Genomic DNA, 25,111 nt, shown 5'->3' with positions numbered 1-25,111 from the left:
TGAGAAAGTTCTGAGACCAGAGGTGCAGAAGCCCTGCTTCCGGAGAAGAGGGAAGCACCCTGGAAACGGGAGGTTCTCGGAGGCCTGGTGACGAAGGGAAAGAAAGGAGCCGCTAAAATAAGGGCCCTATTCGAACGAGGTGCTGTCAGAGAATCAGATAAAGTTGCCTAACCTATAGGTGACCAAGATGAAAAGAAAGCACAAACACACAGAATAAGAAATGATAGGCGGGAAGAAACGATTACAATGAAGGAAAAAAGGTAAAGCAGTGCTACTTTGAACAACTTTATGCAAATAAACCTGAAAAACCTAGACAAAATGGTTAATTAGCCAAAACTGACCCCTGGAGAGACAGAGATTTTAAACAGACAAATATCCGTAAGAGAAATAGAAGAAAGTAATCAACTTGCCAGGTCCGCATTGCTTTCATAGAGGAATTCTTGCAAACTTTTAAATTTCAGATCATCTCAATGCTACTTAAACTGTTTCAGATCACAGCAATGGAAGGAAAACTTACAAATTCTTTTTTATGAAGTGACTGTAGCAAGGTTTTCTAAACCTGATAAAGCCTGCATAAATACAGAACTACAGACAACCAAAGCAGAAGTGCGAATAAAGCAATAGCAAACATCTAATGTCGCATAAATGTAAACTAATACACAGTTGACCGTTAAACAATGTCGGGGTTAATCCACCTATAATTTATAGTTGGCCCTCCACATCTGTGGTTTCAACCAACTCGGACTGTGTTGTACTGTAGTATTTTGTTTGTTTTTATTTTTTTAATTTTTAATTTAAATTTTGTTTTATATTGGAGTATAGTTGACCTACAAAGTTGTGTTAGTTTCCGGTGTACAGCACAGTGATTCAGTTATACATATACATAGATCCATCCTTTTTCAGATTCTTTTCCCATATAGGCCTTTACAGAGTACTGAGTAGAGTGCCCTGGGACAGCAGGTCCTTTGAGTATCTGTTTTATGTACAGTGGTGTGTATGTGTTAATCCCGACCTCCTAATTTACCCTCCCCACCCCACCCTGTGTGTAGTATTTACTACTGAAAAATATCTGCATATGAGTGGACCCTCGCAGTTCAAACCCGTGATATTAAGGGGTCAACCGTACTCCGTGACCCAGCCAGGCTTCCGTGTCTGGGGGGAGGAGTCAAACCATCATCCCGAGTGGTCGGAGTCTTCAAGTGTCCTCCCTGTTTTGGTTGCTGTAGTTTTGCGTTAGCTGTTGCTGTTGCGCATGGACGTACTAAGAGGTGCCGCAGGGGACCTCGTGGGTTGCAGACATAACCCTTCTTGTCCCACTGTGTGGCCACAGCCCACGCTCCCCTTGGTCATTGGGACCCACCCGTCCAGCCAGTAGAGTAAACCCTACTGCTTCCTGGTGGTTTGGGGGCAACAGGGAGCCCAGGGGCCAGGTGGCCGTCCCACCTCCCTCTGAGCAGGACCATCGCTCCATTTCCTCCGGTGGAAGCGCCCACCCCCACCCGCCCAGGATCTAAGACCTCCAAACATGCAGAGCTCAGAGCTGCTGGGATGGGATGTAAAAACTCTGTGCGCAGGCCCTTGGGTGTAATGGTGAGAGGAGCCAGCCTGCCTGTCATTTCTGCACCTGTGTGTGCTGACCATGGGGATGACACCACCACACAGTGGACGCTGGCTCAAAGTGTGACCTGCACCCTGTAATACAGAACCTGTCCTTTCGGGGTCCTTCCCCCCGGGGGTGTGGTAACTGCATTATCAGGAAGCCCTTCCACCTCTGAAGTGGACCAGCTAGTCCTTAGTGATGGTGGATCTATGGTGAGACCGGTTAAGGTTTGCTTTTTGTTATTTTAATTCTGTTTCTTGGACACGCGGTTCAAAAGTCAAAACCGCATAAGAAGCTGTTTTCAGGGGAGTTCTCTCGTGGTCTAGTGGTTAGGATTCCACGCTTTCACTGCCGTGGCCCGGGTTCAGTCCTTGGTCAGGGAACTGAGATCCCTCAAGCCACATGGCCAAAAGGAAAAAAAGCAAAGCTCTTTTCAGAAATTGTCACTTCACTGCTCTCTCCATCCTTATCTCCATCCTGGGGGCTCCATGTAAACATTTGTGTTCCTTTCTAGGTTGATCATTCCCATGTGTCCTTTCACAGAGTTAAGCAAAGATACACAGAGTTCTTCCCAGCCTTTCCTCCACAAAAGGCAGCACAGGGTGTGCATTTCTGCGCTTACAGTCACTCCGGTGTTACCAAATATATTGGCCCCGCTGCACCCCCCTGGCCCAGCTCTGTGATCCAGACTGGACTCTACCTCATCTGCCGCCTGGCATGATGCTTCGCTTTGTCGCTTTGTCGATGGAGGGTGTGTGGGCGCTGCCGGAGGAGGATTTTCTTCCAGGTTCGGTAGGCGGCTGACTTTTTGGCACTGTGAGCATCTGGCCAGGCTTTACCGCTCGCCGACCCAGGAAGCGGTTCCCTGCCCCAAACCTCAGCACCCTCGCCCGCCCAAGGTGGGAGGTTTCCTGCCTGCTGCTCCTGCCTGAGGTCCCCGCCTGCCTTTGACTTGGTGACTGTAGGCCCTTCGGAGCCCAGGGCACGCAGCCGGCTGCAAGCAGAGCTCCGATGAGCGTGAAGTGCGGTCTTCGGAAGGGCCCACATCCCACAGTGTGTCTCTTTCAAGGGTATTTTTTTGAGAATCCTTTTTCTATCCCTTCTTAGTATTGAATCCCCCCTAAATAGTTTAAAAGTCTTTGTATTAAACCTTCCCTGATCAAATTACCCTGAGGTTTCTGTCCCCTGGACTCTGACGGATGCAAAACTGGTGCCGTGAGTGGTGCGAGAAGATAGCCCCACAGTGATGAGGGGATTCGGGAGCTACTTGTGGGGAGGCCTGGGCTTGAGTGCATCCTGTGGGAAACAGGATGCTGGCAGTCCAGGCGTGCAGTGGCTGTCATCTGTGATGACTGGATGAAGTGTCACTGAAGTGAACGCCTTTGGAGCCTCAGGAGGGCTGCCCTTGAGGGTGATGACAGTAATGACAACGGCTAGGACCTCTGTGTGGGGCAGGATCTGCTGACACCAGGTTGGGGTGAAGGAAAGTGCAGCGTTTATTGCAGTCCCCAAGCAAGGAGTCAGGTAGCTAGTGCTTAAAAGGCCCAAAGTCCCAAAAGGCTTTCAGGGAAAGGTTTATAAAGACAAGGTGAGTGAAGGGGTTTGTGGGGCGTGGACAGTTCGTGGACATCTTTCTGATTAGTTGGTGGTGAGGTAATTGGGAGTCGGTGTAATCAACCTTCTGGTTCCAGCTGGTCTGGGGTCTGTGGGCTTGCGGGCAGCAGGCAGTTAACTTCTCCCACCTGATGAGGGTTTCAGTAGCTGCAAAACAGCTCAAAGGACATGAGTCAGAATATTACCTATAGCCCTTTAGGAGGAACTAAAGGTCCTTGACTTCGGTTAATGGCTAAACTGTTATTATTTTGTCTCGCTTGACTGTTTGCTTTTCTTTCTGCATTTTTTCACTTCTCTGATTAAATGTATTCTTCGACTAAAGTTTTTCTACAGACAAAAAAAGGCAGGCAGAGGACATGGGTGTTGGTCCTGTTCTAGAAAGACCCCATAGTGTCCTGCTCGGTCACAGTAGTATTCCGGTAGGTCCTGTAGCCTTATCTGGCATCAAAGCCATAACGAGGGAGAGGTTTGAAAGGGGAAATACCTCTGCATCAACTTCAGGTCTGAAGGCCATCCTTTACCCCACGGTCTTCCTTCTCACTTTGCTGGTTAAAACCCATTTTGCATGTCATGGACTCAAGCTAAACTCATTATCTTTAACACCCATAAGGAGCTAGCGTAATACAGCGATGATGTATGTTGAGCATTTATTCTCTTAAAAAACATCTCTGCTCTCCACAGGAAAAGTGTTGGTGACGAAAGGCTGCTTTATCTCACAAGCTGGGTTCATACGCTTAACCGGACTTTGCATCCAAGTTGGGGAGGTACTTACTCATCCACATTGGGCGGGACCAGCCTTCATTCTATAGCGTATTTCTTAGTCAGCAGCACCCCAAATGGCCCTTTCCTTGTGACCTGGAGTCCAAACCGGGATGTCTGACACCTTGGGCTAGACTTCCTGAAAACCCACTGCTGGCGGCCTTTTGTAACCAACAGCCAGGACGGGAGTTGTTTGTAGGGCAGTGCTGGGCACATACAGTTTACATACTGCAACCTGGCCAGCGAGAGAATATTGGATCTTCAGGAAAAGAAGAAAAAGAAAAAAAAAAAAAAAACAACTATTAATTACAGTGTATTGCAGGGAAAAAATACAAAATGAGGTCCTCAGATGAGTTTCACTTGGTTATCTCTCCTACAAATTACAACTGGGAAAAAAATGAATTTGAGTAAATGCCAAGTTCTATTAAATAATTAAGAGGAGTGGGACTTCCCTGGTGGTGCAGTGGTTAAGAACCCACCTGCCAATGCAGGGGACATGAGTTCAAGCCCTGGTCCGTGAAGATCCCACATGCCGCGGAGCAACTAAGCCTGTGCACCAAAACTACTGAGCCTGCGCTCTAGAGCCCACGAAATACAACTACTGAGCCCACGTGCCACAGCTACTGAAGCCCGCGCACCTAGAGCCCGTGCTCCGCAACAAAGACAAGCCACCGCAATGAGAAGCCCGCGCACCGCAATGAAGAGTAGCCCCTGCTCGCCACAACTAGAGAAAGCCCACGCGCAGCAATGAAGAGCCAATGCAGCCAAAAATAAATAAATAAAATTTATTTTAAAAACTCAAGAGGAGTAATTTTCCTTAAAAGAGAAAAGACACAGCAATTACGAATAATTTTTGACTTAATGCCGACTCTCCATGGTCCTGTAATCGGCATTTACAACATCCAGGAATGACGGAAAGAGGATTTTTTCGTGCATTTCATTCTCACCATGGTGTGTGAATATACAGGCCGGTCCCTTCTTGGAGGCAGGCAGGGTAGAGATGATAGTGAACAGATGTGGAGAGCAGAGCTGATATCAGTCTCTGCCTAGGAAATCACAGTGTGGTCCGCTAGATATTGTTACTGAGCTTTAATGGCGAGCAAACTTTATTCTTTTTCAGCTCATGCTGAGTGAGCACTGAAAGCTTTTTGAAACGCAGGGACCGACTTGGGGCCTGAGCTGTCTCTACCTCCCGGGATCAGTGAGTGAACCATTAAGACGAATTCTCCCCCGTAACGCTTCATTATCTGGTTTGCAGCCCCACAGTCACTGGCTTAAAGGATTACAAAAAAATATTGTTGTTGGTTTCAAAGAAATGTTAGTGCTGAGTGCCAAACGCCTTTGCAGGGGCTCCCAGGGTTTTCTGGCAAGAAGCTGACTGCAGAGCTTCCCGACAATGACCCAGCCGGATCTCGCTGTGCGTCAGGATTCCGCTACTGCAGGCATCAGGGTGATGGACTGTGCGTCCCCCAGTATGTTTCCTGGGAGTTATTTGTTTGAGTTGAAGAAGAATAGTCCACAGCAAGTCCCTTCAGCAAGGACTGGCATCGCATCTTCCTTTAGGGCAGTTTCCCATGAGTTAAGGATGCTGGCTCTGCCACTTGGGCATCTTGAAATAAGATTTCAGGCTCTACTGGCTTTTGTGCAAACAGATAAGACCCAGTGAGTGAATGTGCTTGTTTGGCTCTTATATTACAGCAGTTGCTTTGGGAATGCTGGCCGTTTCAACACAGCGTTTGTTGCATGTTATTTTAACATGCTTTTCATACTGTAATAGTGGGGGACACACGCTCTAGAACTTGGTTGAATCTTAGGTTCCTTTGGCTTTTGAAGCATAAGGAAAAATCAGAGGTATTTTGTTTTTGTCGTTGTTAATGCGGTTAAAATTTCAGCTCTCCTGAGATTTTGAAAAACTGTTATCATTAGGACCAAGTCTCAACTTAAGAGCCCCTATTTTTAGACTCTTTTTTTCAGGGTTGCTAGACCCTGAAGTCTACAGTGTGTAGCGTGGGAGGAGAACTAAATGTTAGACCACTTAATTTGCATAAAAATCCATGTTTTGTGTTGATTTCATCATCTGATAGATGAGGAGACTGGGCCTCTGGAATAGGACGTGCCTTGCCCGAGGGCTGGCGGTGGAGGAGGGTGATGAAGGGGATTGGTGAAAACGCATCACTGAGCAGACGGACCTCTCAGACACGTCAGTCCGAAACATTCAGACTGACAATCCCACAAAAGAAAGAAGAGCCAGGACACACGTAAAAGGGGCACCTAAGTACCAAGAGCCATGCTTGACCCTCCTTGCAACTTGACCTAAGGGTGTGTCACCCCATCGAGCTGGCAGAGGTGGAGAGTGACACCAAGGCCTGATGGGGTTTCTGACCTCCGTCAGGGTAATTTCACCTTACTTCAGGTCAGCCAGTAATGGGGGCGAGTGCTGACAGAGAAGGAGGTCATTTTTCACCCGCCCAGTCTTGCCTTGCCGCCTTCAGGAAGGCAGCGCAGCCGGGGGGATGAGGACACAGGCCCAGGAGCCAGCCGGCGGGGCCCGGAGCCTGGCTTTGCTGTTAAGGACTGCGAGCTTTCAGTGCCTGTGTTTCCCACTTGCAAAATGGGCATAAAGTGTCTGAATTCACAGGCTCGTTTAGAGGATTAAATGATATTGACACACGTGAAGCACGTGAGCCAGCCAGTGTCTGGCATAGAAGGGCACTCATCCAATCTGGTTGCTTGGGGCTCAGTTGACCTGCATGGCAGGTGTGACTGGCCCCTAAAGTGATGACCCTTTATGTTTATACTGTTCCTTATAGTGTTTTCCTTGACACTTGGAAGGTATTTTTATTAGTTGGGGGCTGCTGTAAGAAACCCCCAAATGTCAGTGGCTTCATACAGCACATATTTCTTGCTCTTGTTAATATTCAACATGGGTGTCCCTATTCCGTGGCTGGCTTTCCTCCTTTGGAGGAAAAGACCAATATTCAAAGACCTAGGCCTTTCCTGTCTCGTCCCGCCGCCCACTAGGGCCGAGTCCTCTGCTTCCAGCTGGTGGAAGAGGAGGCAGCAGAGAATGACCACTCATTTCTTAAAAGCTAGAAGGAAGCCATTGATTCTAAACCGTAGCAGGACACCTGGGTGCGTGGGCTGTGAGACACGGCCCCAGCCCCGTGGTCGCTGTTAGGCCCTGTTTATTGACGTGGCCGTGTGCCAAGAATCACAGGCCCTCATGTCTTAGTCTGCAAGGGCCGCTCTAACAAAGAACCACAGACCAGGGGCTTAAACAGTCTACTGTCTGCCACTTCTGGTGGCTAGAAGTCCAAGATCAAGGTGTTGGCAGGGTTGGTTCCTTCTGAGGGCTGAGAATCTGTCCCAGGCCTCTCTCCCAGCTTCTGCAGTTTGCTGGCCTCTTTGGCCTTCCTCGGCCTGTAGAAGCGTTAACTTGATCTCTGTCTTCACCCTCACATGGCATCTCCCTGTGTGCACGTCTTTGTCTACATTTCTCCTTCTTGTAAGGGCACCGGTTGTACTGGGCTAGGAGTCTACACCACCCCACTATGACCTCTTCCTAACTTAGCTCATTACACCTGCAACACAATGCAATAGGAAACCCTCATTCCAAATAAGGTCACATTCTCAGGCGCTGGGGGTTAGGATTTCAACAAATGAATTTTGGGGGACACAATTCAACCCATAACACCTCGTTACCTTTGTGGCTTTCAACAAGCCAGTGACTTGCATGTTTCCGTAATAAAGTGGACAAATACACGTCAAAAAGGAAGGAAGTAGTAGTGGACAACATAATTTAGTGTATGAGACAACATTATTCTTTGAGGGACACCTCTCTTCTTGCAGCTATTTGATGTCTGGACAGTGAGGTGTCAGCCAACTTCTCTCAGCAGGAAATGCACTGGTGATAACTGTGCATGATTTATCTGTGAGCCTTCAGTTAGGACGCTGATGGCTACGAGGCAGGAACCTTGACTAGACTCTCATTTTTCACATGACTGACTATTGACCTTGTAACCTTAGGACAGGAGACAACGCCACCCCTTTCTTCTAATTCTGTGTTCGTAAATGTCTCCATGACCTTCCCTGGTGTATGGCTTTCACGCTGAGGGGTGTAGGAATAGTTTCCTACTCAGAGGATGTGCCAGAGGCCCAGAGCCAAGCATCCTGGTATGCTAACACCAACACGATGGCCACACAAGAGTGCCAGATTATTTGCTGGTAAGTCATGTATGAGAACCAGTTGTACTGACGTGATCATACAGAAGGACATTCAGAGGTACTCGGTGAGAGTGTTTTAAATATGAAATGTGGAAATTCTGTGTGTAAAGCAAACTTTAAAAATGGCATCCTGTTTCTCAGAGGCTAACACTCAAGTATAAGATGGAAATCTCAGTGGGTAACCATTTTTTATTTTTATATTATTACAAGAAAAACATTGATCATTTGCTGTGGTAGATGCTTTTGTAAGGATTTAGTTAATCCTCACAAAAGTTCTGTGAGGGAAGTGATATTATACTCATTTTTACAGATGAGAAAACTGAATTTAGAAACTGGCAAAGTTGGAGAACTCCAAAACTTTTCCCATTGTACATGCTACTAGAGTACGTAGGAATTATGCCTTAATGTTTTTCTAATTTTTGTTTTGGAAACTGTGTGCCACTGAATTTCTCACTTGTTTAATTTAGGGAGGATCCAACCAAATTAGGATCCACTAAAGAGGAACCAGCACATTATCGGATGACTTGATTGGACTGACTACATTTCTTTTGGCCAAAAGGTACACAAGCTCAAACTTAAAATCCAGCATTGGCACTTTTTCCTTGTTTCACCCGCAGAGTTAATTCACAAAGGCACTTGTTACCAAATGCCTTCTCGAGAAGCTGAATGCTGAAACTGGCAAATACTGACCACTGATGAAGAAACTAGGTGACAAGCCTTTAAAAGTGAAAGACAAAAGAGAACACATTGCAGAAGATGCCTGCAAGTACAGGTATTTTGCAACCAAGAAAGTTTTTGAGCTCTTTTTTCCCTGATGCTATGTCATTGATCGGGATAGAGTAGGATAATCAAATAGTCAGTTTAGAAATCCCACTAGGGGATTAAAGACACAGAGGGAATTTTAAGGGAGTTTGGGAGACTGTGTAAGCTAATGACCACTCAAGAGAGGAATCCAGTAACCTAGCAACGATCTACATGACCTTGAAGGAAGACAGGTGCCTCCAAGCGCCAGGCACACTCAAGCCAGAAACCCTGATAGTTAAAGCACAAGACAAGAGACATGGGGTCTGAATCTTGTTACATGAAGTCAGGGAGTTAATCATCCTTTAAGAATAGCATTTCTATGTGTAGCCAAGACAGAAATATAGGTGAAACGGAAAGAAACTAGCTGAAAGGGGACATTATACTGAAACTTGAGATTAATTACCATGTTTTAGTCTATGTTACTACCCTTTTGCTAATATAAATGTGAATTAAATAGCGCCATGACAGCCCTGGTCAGACCATATAGGGTCACAGGAGGAACTAATGATGTAAGCCTTGACGTTTGCCTAAGAATGAGGAAGAAGGTGGTCTTCTCCCCTCCCCACTTTTTCTCGGACGATAAAGATGTAGTCCTCTTGGTTCTCAGGGCTCAGTTCTCTTGCCAGCCCGCTTGTATCTCTCACAAGCGTCCTATGCTAACAGACTCACTCTTTACCTATCACTTTGCCTCACACCGACTTCCTTCTGCAACCAGACAAAAGAAGCTGAGCTTCAGTTAAGTCCTAACACCAGGTGAGAGGTTTTAATTAAAAGACAGTGGGTTCGCGTCCACATCTGCGATGCAGGAGTGGGGGTTGAGTCCCAATCTGAGTTTTGGCTGGGTTCGAGTCCCTCCCGAGAAGGACTGCGTTTTCATCAAGTCTTTACCCAAACAAGTGTACCTTTTATTGGGTCTGGCACAGCACGTTGAGCTGAATGCGTTTCCCACTGCTCTCTGAATATTGACGGCGGCAGAGCATTTCCAATGAGAAAAAGGCGTATTGTTACTGCCCTGTAAATGCGACAGGCAGGGCGCAGGCACAGGTGAGGAGGGCCTTCAGGGCATCGCTGGGTGTGGGGAGGGGGGCGCCCTCCCCCCTATCCCGTCCCTGCCACCGGTCCCAGCTCCAGCTTCTCCCCCACCCTTGCCCTTCAGGTTGGCGTTTCCCAGGGACGTAGTAACTACAGGGTCTTATCCAGACCTCTCTGGTGGAATATCTCTTTCCTTTTCTTCTCCCCACCCCCCATATTTGACAAATACGTAAGCTATGAAGCAAAACCAAAGGAATCCTCACTAATCACCCACTTAAAGCAAGGACCGTAACCCGTGTGTGCGCTCCCTCCAGAGATAACCAATATCGTGAATTTCCCCCACCCCCCGCTTTGTAGTTCCACCATGTCCTCGTCGCCCCAGCTGGCGAGAGTGAGGCAAGTGGAGGCAGCTGGGCCACCGCTTAGGTTCCGTTTCCCAGAGACGCTGCCCCGGCTGGTAATTTACGGCATTTAGGCAAAACCACTGCAGGTGTTAGAAAACAGCACGCCGCCGCCGCCCAATCGCGAAGCCGCCCATTCGCGAAACCGTCAAGATTGGCCGCGGCCCCGGCCAGGGCCCGAGGCCGCGCAAGCGCGTTGGCAGCCGGCGGGCCGACGCAGATGGGTGGCGTCATCGGGAGGCGCGATCCCGGGGCAAGTGACTGAGGCGCTGGGAAAGCGGCGGCGGCGGCGGCGGCGGCGACGGCGGCGACGAGAGCGACTCGGGACGGCATGAGCGGCTGCGGGCTCTTCTTGCGCTCGGCGGCGGCGGCGCGCTTGGGCCGTGCCCTGGTGGCTTTCACCGCGAGTCGGCGCCTGCTGCGCACCAGTCCACCGAGCCAAGCTTTCGCCAAGGAGCTCTTCCTGGGCAAAATCGAGAAGGTAACGCCGAGCCCCGGCCGGCCATTGCCCTTCCTCCTCGCCTTTTGCCCTTTGCGGGAAGGGCCCGGTCGAGCCTGGTTAGAGTCCCCACACTTGCCTTAGAAACGCACCTGCGGGCGGGTATGCTAACCCTGTGGCTCTGAGGAGCTATGGTTTCGACCTGTGTTCCAGGTAACGCCTGCCGGGACACCCTGGGAAACCCTAGGCGAGGTGGTCGCTAAGTGTTCCGCAACTCAACACTCCGGCCGCGAACTGGGGGGTCTGGAGGGGGTTTTCTGTTTCCTAAGCACAGACCATGCCGCTCCTCTCTCTGTTGGCTTCCACGGCCGAGTCTCAACGGCTCACCCCACCTTTCAGGTTCCCCAGAAGCCCGGCTCAAAGGTGCCTTCCCCGCCCGTCCCTTCCACGGGTCGCACGACCTAGTGTTACTAAGCACTCACCGGACTCTTATAGTCAGAAGGCTTGGATTTGACCTTGACTCTGTGACTTTGAGTCCCAGTTCTTTCACCCTTAAAACGGAGCTTGCGATGTGTTCTGCGTCTCAGATGTGTTGTAACGAGACGAATATACGTGGAAATGCTTTTTAAACTGTTAAGATGCGGTACAGGTTCATGAAGCAGCAGAATGAGTAGTCGGTGCTGGCGTCAACACCTGCTAGTCTTGTGACCTTGGGCTAATAGCTCCTGTGAAGTGCCTCAGTGCTCTCATACAGAAAATAGGAGTAAAAACAGCCCTCGCCCCCTCCTACAGGTGGCCCACAAGCCAAAGAAAAATGTGTGTAAAGTGCTTTGAGCTTGGCTGGAATGTTGACTGATTCTGTATTACTTTAGGAGTTATTCCCTGGTTTTTCTAGGACATTCTCTAAGGTCGTCAGGCACAGATGCAGACACTCTGACTGGAGTAGTTTGCCCTGCTAGAAGTACGAAGCTAGGTCTTAAAAGTTAGGGAAGCCGTTTCCTCCAGAACCTGGGGCTGTGTGGTGCTCTGTCGTGGGACCCCCGTGGCTCCCAGCAGCTTGGGGAAGAAAGAACACACATTTCTCTGTTACCGACCAGGGTTCTTGGCCTTCCCCAAGAAATAGAAATTTACTAGAGGCCAGACAAGAAATTCAGGCAAGGCTTTAACGGGGCCTCTGCTGCAGCAGGGGGGAAGAAGAACAAACAGCATGTTCCCTTGCTTGCTCAATCCCTGAGAGGGGCAAACTGGTTTCTTATATGGGGTGAGGGTAGAAATGTGTCCAGGGGTCAGGCCGGAGGGGTGGCTTAGGTGTTTTGTCCACCCCTTAGGTGGTGGTGTGTGCAGGGGGCATGTGGGGTACCCTGTTTTTGCTCCAGGCTCTTCAAAAGTGGCAGTTGTTTTTTTTTTTTGGTCTTTTTGTATCTGTTGGATCCAGAATTTGCCCCAACTGCGCATGCACGCAGTTATTTTTAGTCCCATACAGCTTCTTTGTGTTTTGTTGCTCAAGGAGAGGTGTGTCCAGGTGCAATGATTACAGCACTGCAGCAAAGAGTCCCAGGTCCCAGCCTGTCTCATTTCATGCTCCTCTTTCTCCAAACCTATGGCGCCACCTCCCCCATCCGCACTCTCACCTGTCGGCTTTGCCTCCTGTTTCACTGAGAAAATACACGCAGTCAGGTAAGAACTTCTACCACCACGTTTACCCCCTCCTCCCCACATGTGTGCCCGTGTGGTCTGCGTTCTCTGCATTGATGTGGGGAACCGTCCACTCCCAGCAAAGGCCAACTGTACCCCAAGCTTTCTCAGCTACTCAAGGACATTGATTCCTTCTTGGCTCCTTGACAAGTCCAAACATTAGACAGCATTTCCAACCAGCTCAGTCGGAGTTGAAGTTTTCTAAGGCTTAGTCTGTGGACTTCTCTTTTCATCTACAAGCATTCCTCTGATAATCTAATTCAGTATCATGCTGTCAGTATCCTGAGGATGCACATTTATTTCTCCAGCTGAGATTTCTCCCTGAACTCCATACTCTTCATATCTACCTTTCTACTCAAAAGCTGCACTTGGATGTTACTAGGCATCGCCAGTCTAGCCCACCCAAAGCTGAGCTCCTGGTCTGCCCACCCAATCCTGTCTTTCCTCCCGCTCTTCTTATCGGAGAGGGTGGTGACTCTGCTGTTCCACTTGTTCAGGTCAAATACCTGGAGTCAGCTTTGACACCTCCTGTTCTCATAAGCCACATCAAATCCAACAGCAAATGCCGTTTTCTCTACGTTCAGGTTCTATTTAGAATCTGACAGCTTTTAAGCACTTCCGCCGGTACCTCCCTGGTTCAGGCAGACATCGTCTCTCGCAGCATTGTTGGGGTTTGAGCGGCAACGTGGTATCCGAGATGCTTAGAATCTCGGAATAGAAGGAGACCTTCATGATCACGCAGGCTGGCAGTTGTCCCCCTGCCCTCAGTTGGACCCAGGCTGTTCTTGAGAGCACCCCCAGGGCTGCTGCAGGGACTAGTGGGGGAGTCAAGTGGGTGACTTTTCTCCCCGTTCACAGTCTCAGCCAGAGCAGCTTGGCTTGCATCTGTTTTGCATATTTGGTTTCTGCACTGGATTTATTTGAAAAACCGGTTGTACTTTCAAAAATTTGAAAAGTGCTGATGAAATTGAACCCATCGCCCATGAGGCACCCCATTTAGACTCTGAACACTGCCATCAGAAATTTGTTCTCACATGTGCATGAGAGCTCTCTCCTGGGGACAGTTGTCCATTGGTTGCAGTTGAGACCACCTGGTTCCCAGCCTGTTCTCTCCTCTCACCTGGCTGCTCGCTGGTACCAGAATCATCTCCCTCTAACACAGCCATTGCACCAGGCCCAGGTGAGCCCGTGCAGGCCGGCACAGTGGACGTGGCCTCTACAGTCGGCTAAAGAGCCGGCTTTGTTCTAAGCGGCTGCGGGGTGGTGACAGCTCAGTGTAATTTCCTTGTAGACCACCTTAGGGGCAGGGCCGAAGGTGGCCTGGAGGCAGGGATTCTTTTAAGTTTGGGCATGGCACCCACCTATCACCTGTACAGGTGGCCGGAAAGAAGAAAGTAGATTTGGGAGCCTGTAACTAGACTGGCTGATTATATACAGGGCTCGAGAGCAGACAGGACTCCTCTGCTTTGAAGACCTTTCTCAAGATGCTTGGTGAGAGGTGCTGTGAGGAGAGGCAGGGCTCCTGGGGGCGGCTTAGGGCCTGGGACATCACTTCTCAGCAGGTGTCAGTCAAATCCAGATACTCGGGTCACGCTGGCAGCTAACGGGGGTTGGAGCCCAAAAGCCAGAGGGCACAGCGGGATGATTTTAGGCAGCATATAGCCATGGCCTGGTTGGGAATCCAGGGTCAGTTGGAAACATTGTCCACTCCTCTATCAGTTTGAGGTAGACTTGAAGCGGAGTCGCTTTCCAGGCTGTGGGGACAGGAGCAGAGCCAGTACCCGATACAGATAATTGCAGCTATTTCGTGTTCAGGACACCTCATCTCCTTTGAGCCTCACAGCTGCCTTCTGAGGCATCACCTGTAGCAGGAGAGAAACTGACACTGAGAAGGGGTGTGACTTGCCCATCACACATCTAAGAATCGGCAGAGCCAGGGCTGCATTCCGGTTGATCTGGCTCCTCGTCTGGGCCTCCTCTGGTGGCCCTGCTCAGCGCACGGAGCAGGGCTCATTAGGTGGGACGGGCGGGTGCTGGAGCGAGCAGCCAGGTGGGAACCTGGCAAGATGTCAGACCCGTGACCACAGTACGTTCTTGTCGGTGGCAGCATCTTTGAGCTCACAGGATAACTGAGGTGGATTTCTGTGTTTTGGTAAAGAGCTTGCTCATGCATTATCTTCCATGGTCCTCACAACGACCTTGAGTAAATATTACCTGCTCATCATAGGTGAGAAAACGGCAGTGTGGACAGGTGATGGGATGTGATTAAGGCTGCCCAGTTAGTAAGCTGCAAATCAGGGCTCAGACTGGGGTTTGAAATGTTAGTCCAGGCTCTCTGCTCCATGGGGCAAGCTGACCAAAATTAGGAACAATTTTGGGTCAGGGAGGAGGATGAACCAAGGTGCTGGAGTCTAACGCCATTCCTTGTCTTAAGCTCCTTCTGAAGTTTGCTTTCCGGCTCCTTCAGCGAGTAAGGCCCTGCCAGCCGATGTGGAAACTAGCAAGTCTTTTTCCTTCCCTTTGGGTTGATATTGCCACTATGGGAGGTTGCCAAAAATTAAATTTTTACTACATGTTTATCATTTTTAGAAAGAAGTTTTCCCATTTCCGGAAGTTAGCCAAGATGAACTTAATGAAATTAATCAGTTTGTGGGACCTGTAGAAAAATTCTTCACTGAAGAGGGTATGTATGATTTTCTTTACCATTAGCGATTTCCATTTTAATGGCAATGCTTTGATACTTATGTTAGGAGCAGTGTACGTTAATCATGGAGAAATAGTACTATCGACATATTTTGCTTAAAAGATCGTTCCAGGGCTTCCCTGGCAGCGCAGTGGTTAAGAATCCGCCTGCCAATTGCAGCGGTTTGAGCCCTGGTCCAGGAAGATCCCACATGCCGCGGAGCAACTAAGCCCGTGCGCCACAACTACTGAGCCCGCATTTTACAACTACTGAAGCCCGCACACCTAGAACCCATGCTCTGCAACAAGAGAAACCACCGCGATGAGAAGCCCACACGCCGCAACGAAGAGTAGCCCCTGCTCACCGCAACTAGAGAAAAGCCGGCACGCCGCAATGAAGACCCAACGCAGCCAAAAATAAATAAGTCCAACTGCTCTTTAATTATATGATATCTAGTTCAGTGCCCCTCCCCCCCTTTTTTTTTTTGGCTGCATGTGGGATCCAGTTCCCTGACCAGGGATTGAACCCAGGCCCCCTGCATTGGGAGCACAGAGTTTAAGCCACTGGAGCACCAGGGAAGTCCTGACTTTAGTGCTTCTTAATGTATCTATGGTGAAGGACCACTTGAAACATTTCAAACTGTTGCAGGCTAACACTTTTGTAAAATACAGTAAAAATGAACAATTCGAAAAATGGAATTAAAAAAACATACAAAATACATCAATCATGTGCTTGGTTGTGTGGCAATGTAAAATTGCTGTAAATGTTTCTGAAGGTTTAATCTTGATTTCTGTACTTAGCTTGTTAGGAACCAGGCATGATCTAGGGACCAGACCATAGGTTGAGGGCACCAGTGTGGAGTGCAGGGTCCCTCACTCAGGGGTCACTGCCCTTAGTGAGGGTAGTGACCTCTGCCTACGGGAGTCCTTTGGGGGGTTGAGCAATGACAGATTGACAGCAGTGCTTCCCCACCGCTCAGGACCCCAAGGAGTTTTGTTTGTGTGGGTTTTATCTATCAACTGGTGCCCTTTGACAAATTAAAACTGAGGAATTTTTAAAATGCTGTGTTCATTTATTACTTCATTTAAAAGTAATAAGCCCATCACATGTTAACACAAACAATGTCTTTTTTCAGTTATTAAACTACTTTTTTTATTTTATTGGAGTGTAGTTGATTTATAATGTATTAGTTTCAGGTGTACAGCAAAGTGTTTCAGTTATACATATATTCATTCTTTTTCAGATTCTTTTATAGGTTATCACAGATTACTTTTTTAACAAGATTTTATTTTTTTTATAAATTTATTTTTTGGCTGCGTTGGGTCTTCGTTGCTGCGCACGGGCTTTCTCTAGTTGCAACGAGCAGGGGCTACTCATTGCGGTGACTTCTCTTGTTGTGGAGCATGGGCTCTAGGCACGCAGGCTTCAGTAGTTGTGGCTCACGGGCTCAGTAGTTGTGGCACGCAGGCTTAGCTGCTCTGCGGCATGTGGGATCTTCCCAGACCAGGGCTTGAACCTGTGTTCCCTGCGTTGGCAGGCAGATTCTTAACCACTGGCCATCAGGGAAACCCTATAACAGATTATTGTGTAGAGTTCCCTGTGCTATACAGTAGGTCCTTGTTGGTTATCTATCATATATAGTAGTGTGTGTATGTTAATCCCAACCTCCTAATTTATCCCTCCCTCCCACGTTTCCCCTTTGGTAACCATGAGTTTGTTTTCGATATCTGTAGGTCTGTTTCTGTTTTGTAAGTTCATTTGTATCATTTTTTTAAAAATTAGATTCCATATAAGAGTGATATTTGTGTTTCTCTGTCTGACTTACTAGACTTTGTATGATAATCTCTAGGTCCATCCATGTTGCTGCAAATGGCATTATTTCAATTTTAGTAATATTCCATTGTATATTACTGAGCAATATCCCATTGTATATGTGTAATATTCCATTGTATATGTGTACCACATCTCTTTTTAAAAAAATAAATTTATTTATTTATGGCTTCGTTGGGTCGTCGTTGCTGCGCGCGGGCTTTCTCTAGTTGCGGCGAGCGGAGGCTACTCTTCGTTGTGGTGTGCAGGGTTCTCTTTGCGGTGGCTTCTCGTTGTAGAGTATGGGCTCTAGCCTCACGGGCTTCAGTAGTTGTGGCACACGGCCTCAGTAGTTGTGGCACAGGGGCTTAGTTGCTCCACAGCATGTGGGATCTTCCCAGACCAGGGATCGAACCCGTGTCTCCTGCATTGGCAGGCAGATTCTTAACCACTGCACCACCAGGGAAGTCCACCACATCTTTATCCATTCCTCTGTTGTTGGACATTTTGGTTGCTTCCATGTCTTGGCTATTGTAAATAGTGCTGCAATGAATAAACAGTGTTTTTGATGAAGAGTGGCATTGTTTTACAGTTTCGCAAATTTTTTGGCTTATTGGAAGATGCTGGATTCTTATATCTGTTTCTACATTTAATCTGTGATACAAACCACATAGGCCCTGGAAGACTCCACTGTAGGCTCATGAGAGAACTAGGATTAAAAAGGCAAAGAGCATCTTTCTTTTATTAAAATAGTTTTCTCCTGTGGACTCCCTGGAAGTCTGGCAGGTCCCCTGGGCACCCTTTGAGAACTGCTGATCTACAGAGCTATCATGTTTCTAGTTTTAAAAGTTGCTGAGTTGTGTATAAATACGTTTTGTTTCTATTTTTGTTCTAGTGGTTATCTTACTACTCCTATCTATTTTTAGTTCCTTAGTTCCTTGTTCTTCTATTTATACTTACTATCTGGTTTGTCAGGCTTTTCTTTTTTTCTTCCAATTTTTATTGAGGTATAATTAATTTACAATAAATTGCACATATTTAAAGTGTACAGTTTGATAAATTTTGGCATGTAAACTTTACTGCCAAGGAAGCATCAACACAATTAACATAATAAACATACCTGTTACCTCTAAAAGTTTTTTTTAAGTTTAACAATTAAAATTTATTATTAAACTTTTAAAAAATTATAGTTCATTTACAAAGTTGTGTTAGTTTCAGCTGTACAGCACAATGATTCAGATAGATATATATTCTTTTTCAGATTCTTTTCCCTTATAGGTTGTTAAAAAATAGTGTAGTTCCCTGGGCTATATGGTAGGTCCTTGTTGGTTACCTGTATTGTGTATAGTAGTGTGTAGGTGTTAATCCCAAGCTCCTAATTTATCCCTCCCTACACCTTCCCCCTTTGGTAACCATAAGATTGTTTTCTATGTCTGAGAGTCTCTTTCTGCTTTCTAAATAAGGTCTTTTTTTCCCCCTTTTTTAATTGAAGTATAGCTAATTTACAATGCTATGCCAGTCTCTGCTGTACAGCAAAGTGACTCAGCTATACACATATATAGGTTCTTTTTTTATATTCTTTTCCATTATGGTATATCACAGGATATTGAATATAGTTCCCTGTGCTATATGTAGGACCTTGTTCTTTATCCATTGTATATGTAATAGTTTGCATCTACCAACCCCAAACTCCCAGTTCATCTCTACCTTCCACCCCTGCGCTGGGGCAACCACAGGTCTGTTCTCTATGTCTGTGAGCCTGTTTCTGTTTTGCAAATAAGTTCATTTGTGCCATATTTTAGATTCCCCATATAAGCGATATCATACGGTATTTGTCTTTCTTATTCTGACTTACTTCACTTAGTATGATAATCTCTAGTTGCACCCATGTTGCTGCAAATGGCATTATTTCATTCTTTTTTATGGCTGAGTAGTATTCCATTGTATACATGTACCACATCTTGATCCATTCATCTGTCAGTGGACATTCAGGTTGTTTCCCTGTCTTGGCTATTGTGAATACTGCTGCTATGAACATACGGGTGCATGTATCTTTCTGGATTAGAGTTTTGTCTGGATATATTCCCAGGAGTGGGATTGCTGGGTCATACGTTAATTCTATTTTTAGTTTTCTGAGGAACCTCCATACTGTTCTCCATAATGGCTGCACCAATTTACATTCCCACCAACAGTGTAGGAAGGTTCCCTTTTCTCCACACCCTCTCCAGCATTTGTTATTTATAGACTTTGTAATGATGGCCATTCTGACCAGTGTGAGGTGGTACCTCATTGTAGTTTGATTTGCATTTCTCTAATGATTAGAGAGGTTGAGCATCTTTTCATGTGCCTACTGGCCAGCTGTATGTCTTCTTTGAAGAAATGTCTATTTAGGTCTTCTGTCCATTTTTCGCTTCTGTCCATTTTTTTTGTCGTTGAGTTGTATGAGCTGTTTGTATATTTTGGAGATTAAGCCCTTGTCTGTCCTATCATTTGCAAATATTTTCTCCCATTCCATAGGTTGTCTTTTCATTTTTTTTATGGTTTCCTTTGCTGTGCAAAAGCTTGTAAGTTTGATTAGGTCCTGTTTGTTTATTTTTGGTTTTCTTTCTGTTGCCTTGGGAGACTGACCTAAGAAAACATTGGTAGGATTTATGTCAGAGAATGTTTTGCCTATGTTCTCTTCAAGGAGTTCTGTGGTGTCATGTCTTATGTTTAAGTCTTTAAGCCATTTTGAGTTTATTTTTGTGTATTGTGTGGGGTTGTGTTCTAACTATATTGATTTACATGCAGCTGTCAAACTTTCCCAGCACCACTTGCTGAAGAGAAAGTCTTTTTCCCATTTTATATTCTTGCCTCCTTTGTTGAAAATTAGTTGATCATAGGTGTCTGGGTTTATTTTTGGGCTTTCTATTCTGTTCCATTGATCCGTATGCCTGTTTTTGTACCAATAACACACTGTTTTGATTACTGTAGCTTTGTTTTGGTTTTTTTTTAATATTTATTTATTTGGCTGCACCGGGACTTAGTTACAGCATGCAGGATCTTTGTTGTGGCACACAGGATCTTTAATTGTGGCCTGTGGGATCTCTGATTGCAGCATGCAGGACTTGGTTGCCGCATGCAAACTTTTAGTTGCAGCATGTGGGATCTAGTTCCCTGACCAGGGACTAGACTAGATCTAGTTCCCTGACCAGGGACTAGCCACTGGACCACCAGGGAAGCCACTGGACCACCAGGGAAGTCCCTGTAGCTTTGTAGTATTGTCTGAAGTCTGGGAGAGTTATGCCTCCTGATTTCCCCCCCCCCCCTCAGGATTGCTCTGGCAATTCTGGGTCTTTTATGGGTCCATATAAATTTTTGGATTATTCTACTTCTGTGAAAAATGTCATGGGTAATTTGATAGGGATCGCATTAAACCTGTAGATTGCTTTGGGTGGTATTGCTATTTTAGCAATATTAATTCTTCCAATCCAAGAGTGTGGGATATCTTTCCATTTCTTTGACTCCTCTTTTATTTCCTTTATTAATGTTTTATAGTTCTCAGCATGTAAGTCTTTCATCTCCTTGGTCAGGTTTATTCCTAGGTGTTTTTTTTTTTTTATTGGTGCAATTTTAAACGGTAGGTTTTTTTTTTTACATTCCCTTTCTGGTATTTCATTGTTAGTGTAAAGGAATGCAACTGATTTCTGAATGTTTATCTTGTATCCTGCTACTTTGCTGAATTCATTTATTAGATCTGGTAGTTCTTGTGTAGAGTCCTTAGGGTTATCTATATATAGTATCATGTCATCTGCATGTAGTGACAGTTTTACCTCTTCCCTTCCAATTTGGATGCCTTTTATTTGTTTTTCTTGTCTGAAGTCTTTCAGCTTTTCACTGTTGAGTATTATATTGGCTGTTTGTATTGGGTATTATATCGGGATTTCTCATAAACGGCTTTTATTATGTTGAGATATGTTCTCTCTATTCCCACTTTGGTAAGAGTTTTTATCATGAATGGATGCTGAATTTTGTCAAATGCTTTTTCTGCATCTATTGAGATGATCATGTGATTTTTTACTTTTCTTTTATTAATTTGTATTACATTGATTGATTTGCATATGTTGAAGCATCCTTGTGAACCTGGGATGAGTCCAACTCGGTCGTGGTGTATGATGTTTTTTATGTGTTGTTGGATTCGGTTTGCTAATATCTTGTTGAGAATTTTTGCATCTATATTCATCAAAGATATTGACCTGTAATTTTCTTTTTTTGGTGGTATCTTTGTCTGGTTTTGGTATCCGGGTGATTGTGGCTTCACAGAATGTCTTTGGGAGTGTTCCCGCCTCTGCAGTCTTTCGACAGAGTTTGAGAAGAATCCGTGTAAGTTCTTCTTTGTATGTTTGGTAGAATTCACCTGTGAAGCCATCGGGTCCTGGACTTTTGTTTTTAGGAAGTTTTTTTTATTACCGATTCTGTTTCTCTTCTAGTGGTCGTTCTGTTCAAATTACCTATTTCTTCTTGATTAAATTTGGTGGGCTGTATGTTTCTAGAAAATTGTCCATTTCTTCTAGGTTGTCAAATTTGTTGACATGTAATTGTTCATAGTATTCTCTTATGGTCTTTTGTATTTCTGCAATATCAGTTGAGATTTCTCCTTTTTCATTTCTTGTTTATTTGGGTTCTCTGTCTTTTCTTGGTGAGCGTGGCCAGAGGTTTGTCAATTTTGTTTACCCTTTCAAAGAACCAGCCCTTATTTTTGTTGATTTTTTTCTATTGTTTTTTTAATCTCTAATTAGTTTATTTTCACCCTGATCTTTATTCTTTCCTTCTTTCTACTGATGTAAGGTTTAGTTTGTTCTTCTTTTTCTAATTCTTTTTAGGTGGTAGGTTAGGTTGTTTACTTGAGATTTTTCTTGTTTTTTGATGAAGGCCTGTATCTCTACGAACTTCCCTCTAAGAACTGCTTTTGCTGTGTCCCATAGACTTTGCATAGTTGTGTTTTCCTTGTCGTTTGTCTCAAGGTATTTTTTAATTTCCTTTTTAATTTCCTTATTGACCCATTGGTGTTTTAGTAGCATGGTATTTTGTCTCCATGTAGTCTTTTTTCTCGTTTCTTATCCTGTTGTTGATTTCTAGTTTCATGCCACTGTGGTCAGAGAAGATGCTTGAAATAATTTCTGTACTCCTATTAAACTTGCTGAGCTTAGTTTTGTGCCCTAGGATGTGGTCAGTCCTAGAGAATGTTCCATGTATGCTTGAAATGATTGTATATTCTGTTTTTTTGGGTTTTTTTTGAGGTACACGGGTGTCTCACTGTTGTGGCCTCTCCCGTTGCGGAGCACAGGCGCCGGACCCACAGGCTCCGCAGCCATGGCTCACCGGCCCAGCCACTCTGTGGCATGTGGGATCTTCCCGGACCAGGGCACGAACCCGTGTCCCCTGCATCAGCAGGCGGACTCTCAATGACTGCACCACCAGGGAAGCCCTATTCTGGTTTTTTTTGATGTAGTGTCCTGAAAATATCAATTAAGTCTAACTGTTCTGTTGTATCATTTAGGACCTCTGTTGCCTTATTGATTCTGTCTGGAAGATCTGTCCATTGATGTGAGTGGGGTATTAAAGTCTCTTACTATTGTATTCCTATCCATTCTCCCTTTATGTCTGTTAGTGTTTGTTGTATGTATGGGTGGTCCTATATTAGGTGCATATATGTTGATGAGTGTAAAATCCTCTTCTTGTACTGATCCTGTTATTATATAGTGTCCTTCTTTATCTTTCTCTGTAACGTTTGCTTTAATCTATTTTATCTGATATGAGTATTGCAAATCCTGCTTTCTTGTCATTTCAGTTTGCATGAAATGTATTTTTCCATCCCCTCACTTTCAATCTATGTGTTAGCCCTCAGGTGGGTCGCTGGTAGGCAGCATATGGTAGGCTCTTGGTTTTTTTAATCCAGTTTGCCAGTCTGTCTTTTGATTGGAGCATTTAGTCCATTGACATTTAAGGTAATTACTGTCACATAAGTATTTATTGCCATTTCAAACCTTGTTTCTTCTTTGTTCCCTTTTCTTTTTTTCTTTTTGAGGTTTGATGATTTCCTTTTATGCTTGTGTTCTCCTCTACTAGGTTTTTGTGAATCTATGTTTTTGATTTGTGGTTGCCCTGTTTCTCAATTATTATATGTTAACCCTTTCCTATATCTGCTTTCTTTAGACTGATAGTCATAAAGGCTCAAACACATTCTAAAAAAAAAAAGAATCTGCATTTTTTTTTACTCCCCTTCCCCACATTTTACAATTTTGATGTCCCTTTTTGCATCTTCATGTTTATCCTTTTGCTATTCATTGTGTTTATCATTGCTTTCACAAATAGGTTTTTTTTCTTTTCTTTTTGATCTGTATACTGGCTGGTTTACGTGATTTACTTCCAATTGTGATTTCCTCTTTCCTATTTCTTCTTGCTTCTTTTCTGTTTAGAGATGATGACCTTTCAGTATTTCTTTTAGGATAGGTTTAGTATTGCTGTATTTTTAGTTTTTGCTTGTCTGAGAAATTCTTAATTTCTCCTCCTGTTCTGAATGATAATCTTGCTGGGTAGAGTATTCTAGGTTGCAGATTTTTGTCTTTCAAGACTTTGAATATATTTTGCCACTCCCTTCTGGCCTGCAGTGTTTTTGTAGAGAAATCAGCTGATAGCCTTATGGGGGTTCCTTCGTAAAGAAATGTTTTCCTCTTGCTGCCATTAGAATCCTCTCTTTAACTTTTGCCACTTTTATTATAATATATCTTGGTGTAGGTCTGTTTGGGTTCAACTTGTGTGGGACCCTCTGTGCTTCCTGTATCTGGATATGTTTCCTTCTTTAGGTTTGGGAAGTTTTCAGCCATAATTTCTTCAAATACATTTTCAATCCCCTTTTCTCTTCTTCTGGAATTCCTATTATGTGTAGATTGACCCACTTTATATTATCCCATAGGTCTCTTATATTGCTTTCATTTTTTTGCATTTGGTTTCCTGTCTGCTGTTATGATTGGGTAATTTCCATTAGTCTGTCTTCCAGGTCACTTATTCTTTATTCTGCATTATTCATTCTGCTCTTCATTGCCTTGAGCTCGGCTTTCATCTCGGCAAATGAATTTTCTAACTTTTCTTGGGTCCTTCTTATAGTTTCTAGTTCATTTTTATGGTAATCTGAATTTCTGTCAATAACCTTTCTTAATTCCTTCAGTATTTTCATTATCTCCTTCTTGAACTCAGTGTCTGTTAATTTTTATTTATTTATTTATTTGGCTGTGCTGGGTCTTCATTGCGGCATGTGGGATCTTTTGTTGGCATGGGGAATCTTTAGTTGCAGCATGCGAACTTTTAGTTGTGGCATGTGGGATCTAATTCCCTGACCAGGGATTGAACCCAGGCCCCCTACATTAGGAGCATGGAGTCTTAGCCAGTGGACCACCAGGGAAGTCCCTTGGTGTCTATTAGACTGAAGAGGTCTGTTTCATTGTTCCTTCAGGGGAATTTTCTTGGTCTTTTAACTGAGAGTGATTCCTCTGCTTCTTCATTTTGCTTATATTTCTCTTAGTCTGTGAATTTAGGAGAAACGGTTGCCTACTGTAATCTTGGAGGGCTACTTATATGCAGGAGCGTCCCTGTGTAGCTTGTGTGGGTTTAATTTTTTTTTTTGGCGTGAAGGCAGTTTTTGTTGTGGTTGCTTGCTGTCTCTTTCCTCAGCATATGCTGGCTCATATCCCTTTGGTAGGGCCGTGCATGTACGCAGGTGCACAGCTCACGTGGGCTCCCAGGGAGGCGGGAGCAGTGGTTGGCTTCCGGTCATGGGTCCCTCCGCAGCGGTGATGGCGGGTCACATGCCCCTGGGCGGTTGGCACCAGGTCGCAAGGTCCTCGGCAGGGTGAGGCACGCAAGCTCCTGGGAAGGTGGGGGCAGTGATCTGCACCTGCTCCCAAGACCGTTGGCGGTGGCAGCAGCAGCAGCCTGCGCCCACCTCTGGAGTCCAAGATGGCAGCTTGCTCTTGCCCTTGGAGCTCATGTAGGCAGTGACCTGCCGCCTGCGA

The 25,111-nt window shown here is 45.4% G+C and overlaps 1 protein-coding gene across 3 annotated transcripts in view; it reads left to right on the top strand.

Annotated features, from left to right (window-relative positions):
* Positions 1-10,692: 10,692 nt before the first annotated feature.
* ACAD9 (acyl-CoA dehydrogenase family member 9) overlaps positions 10,693-25,111 on the top strand; it is a 59,733-nt gene continuing 45,314 nt past the window's right edge. The window contains exons 1-3 of one of the 3 annotated variants that reach the window (XM_049693716.1): positions 10,780-10,915; positions 12,381-12,550; positions 15,158-15,251. Coding sequence is in view for 2 of the 3 variants with exons in the window: in XM_049693714.1 (XP_049549671.1) it covers positions 10,766-10,915; positions 15,158-15,251 (244 nt within the window). In the remaining variant the exon portion in view is untranslated. Of the gene's footprint in view, positions 10,916-12,380; positions 12,551-15,157; positions 15,252-25,111 lie in introns of all 3 variants that reach the window. The other 2 variants (XM_049693714.1, XM_049693715.1) reach the window with 2 other exon arrangements.

The sequence above is a fragment of the Orcinus orca genome, chromosome 10 (assembly GCF_937001465.1).
Source record: "Orcinus orca chromosome 10, mOrcOrc1.1, whole genome shotgun sequence".
NCBI classification, from domain to species: domain Eukaryota; kingdom Metazoa; phylum Chordata; class Mammalia; order Artiodactyla; family Delphinidae; genus Orcinus; species Orcinus orca.
The sequence above is the reverse complement of the archived record's forward strand: the minus strand, read 5'-3'. Positions and strand labels throughout refer to the sequence as shown.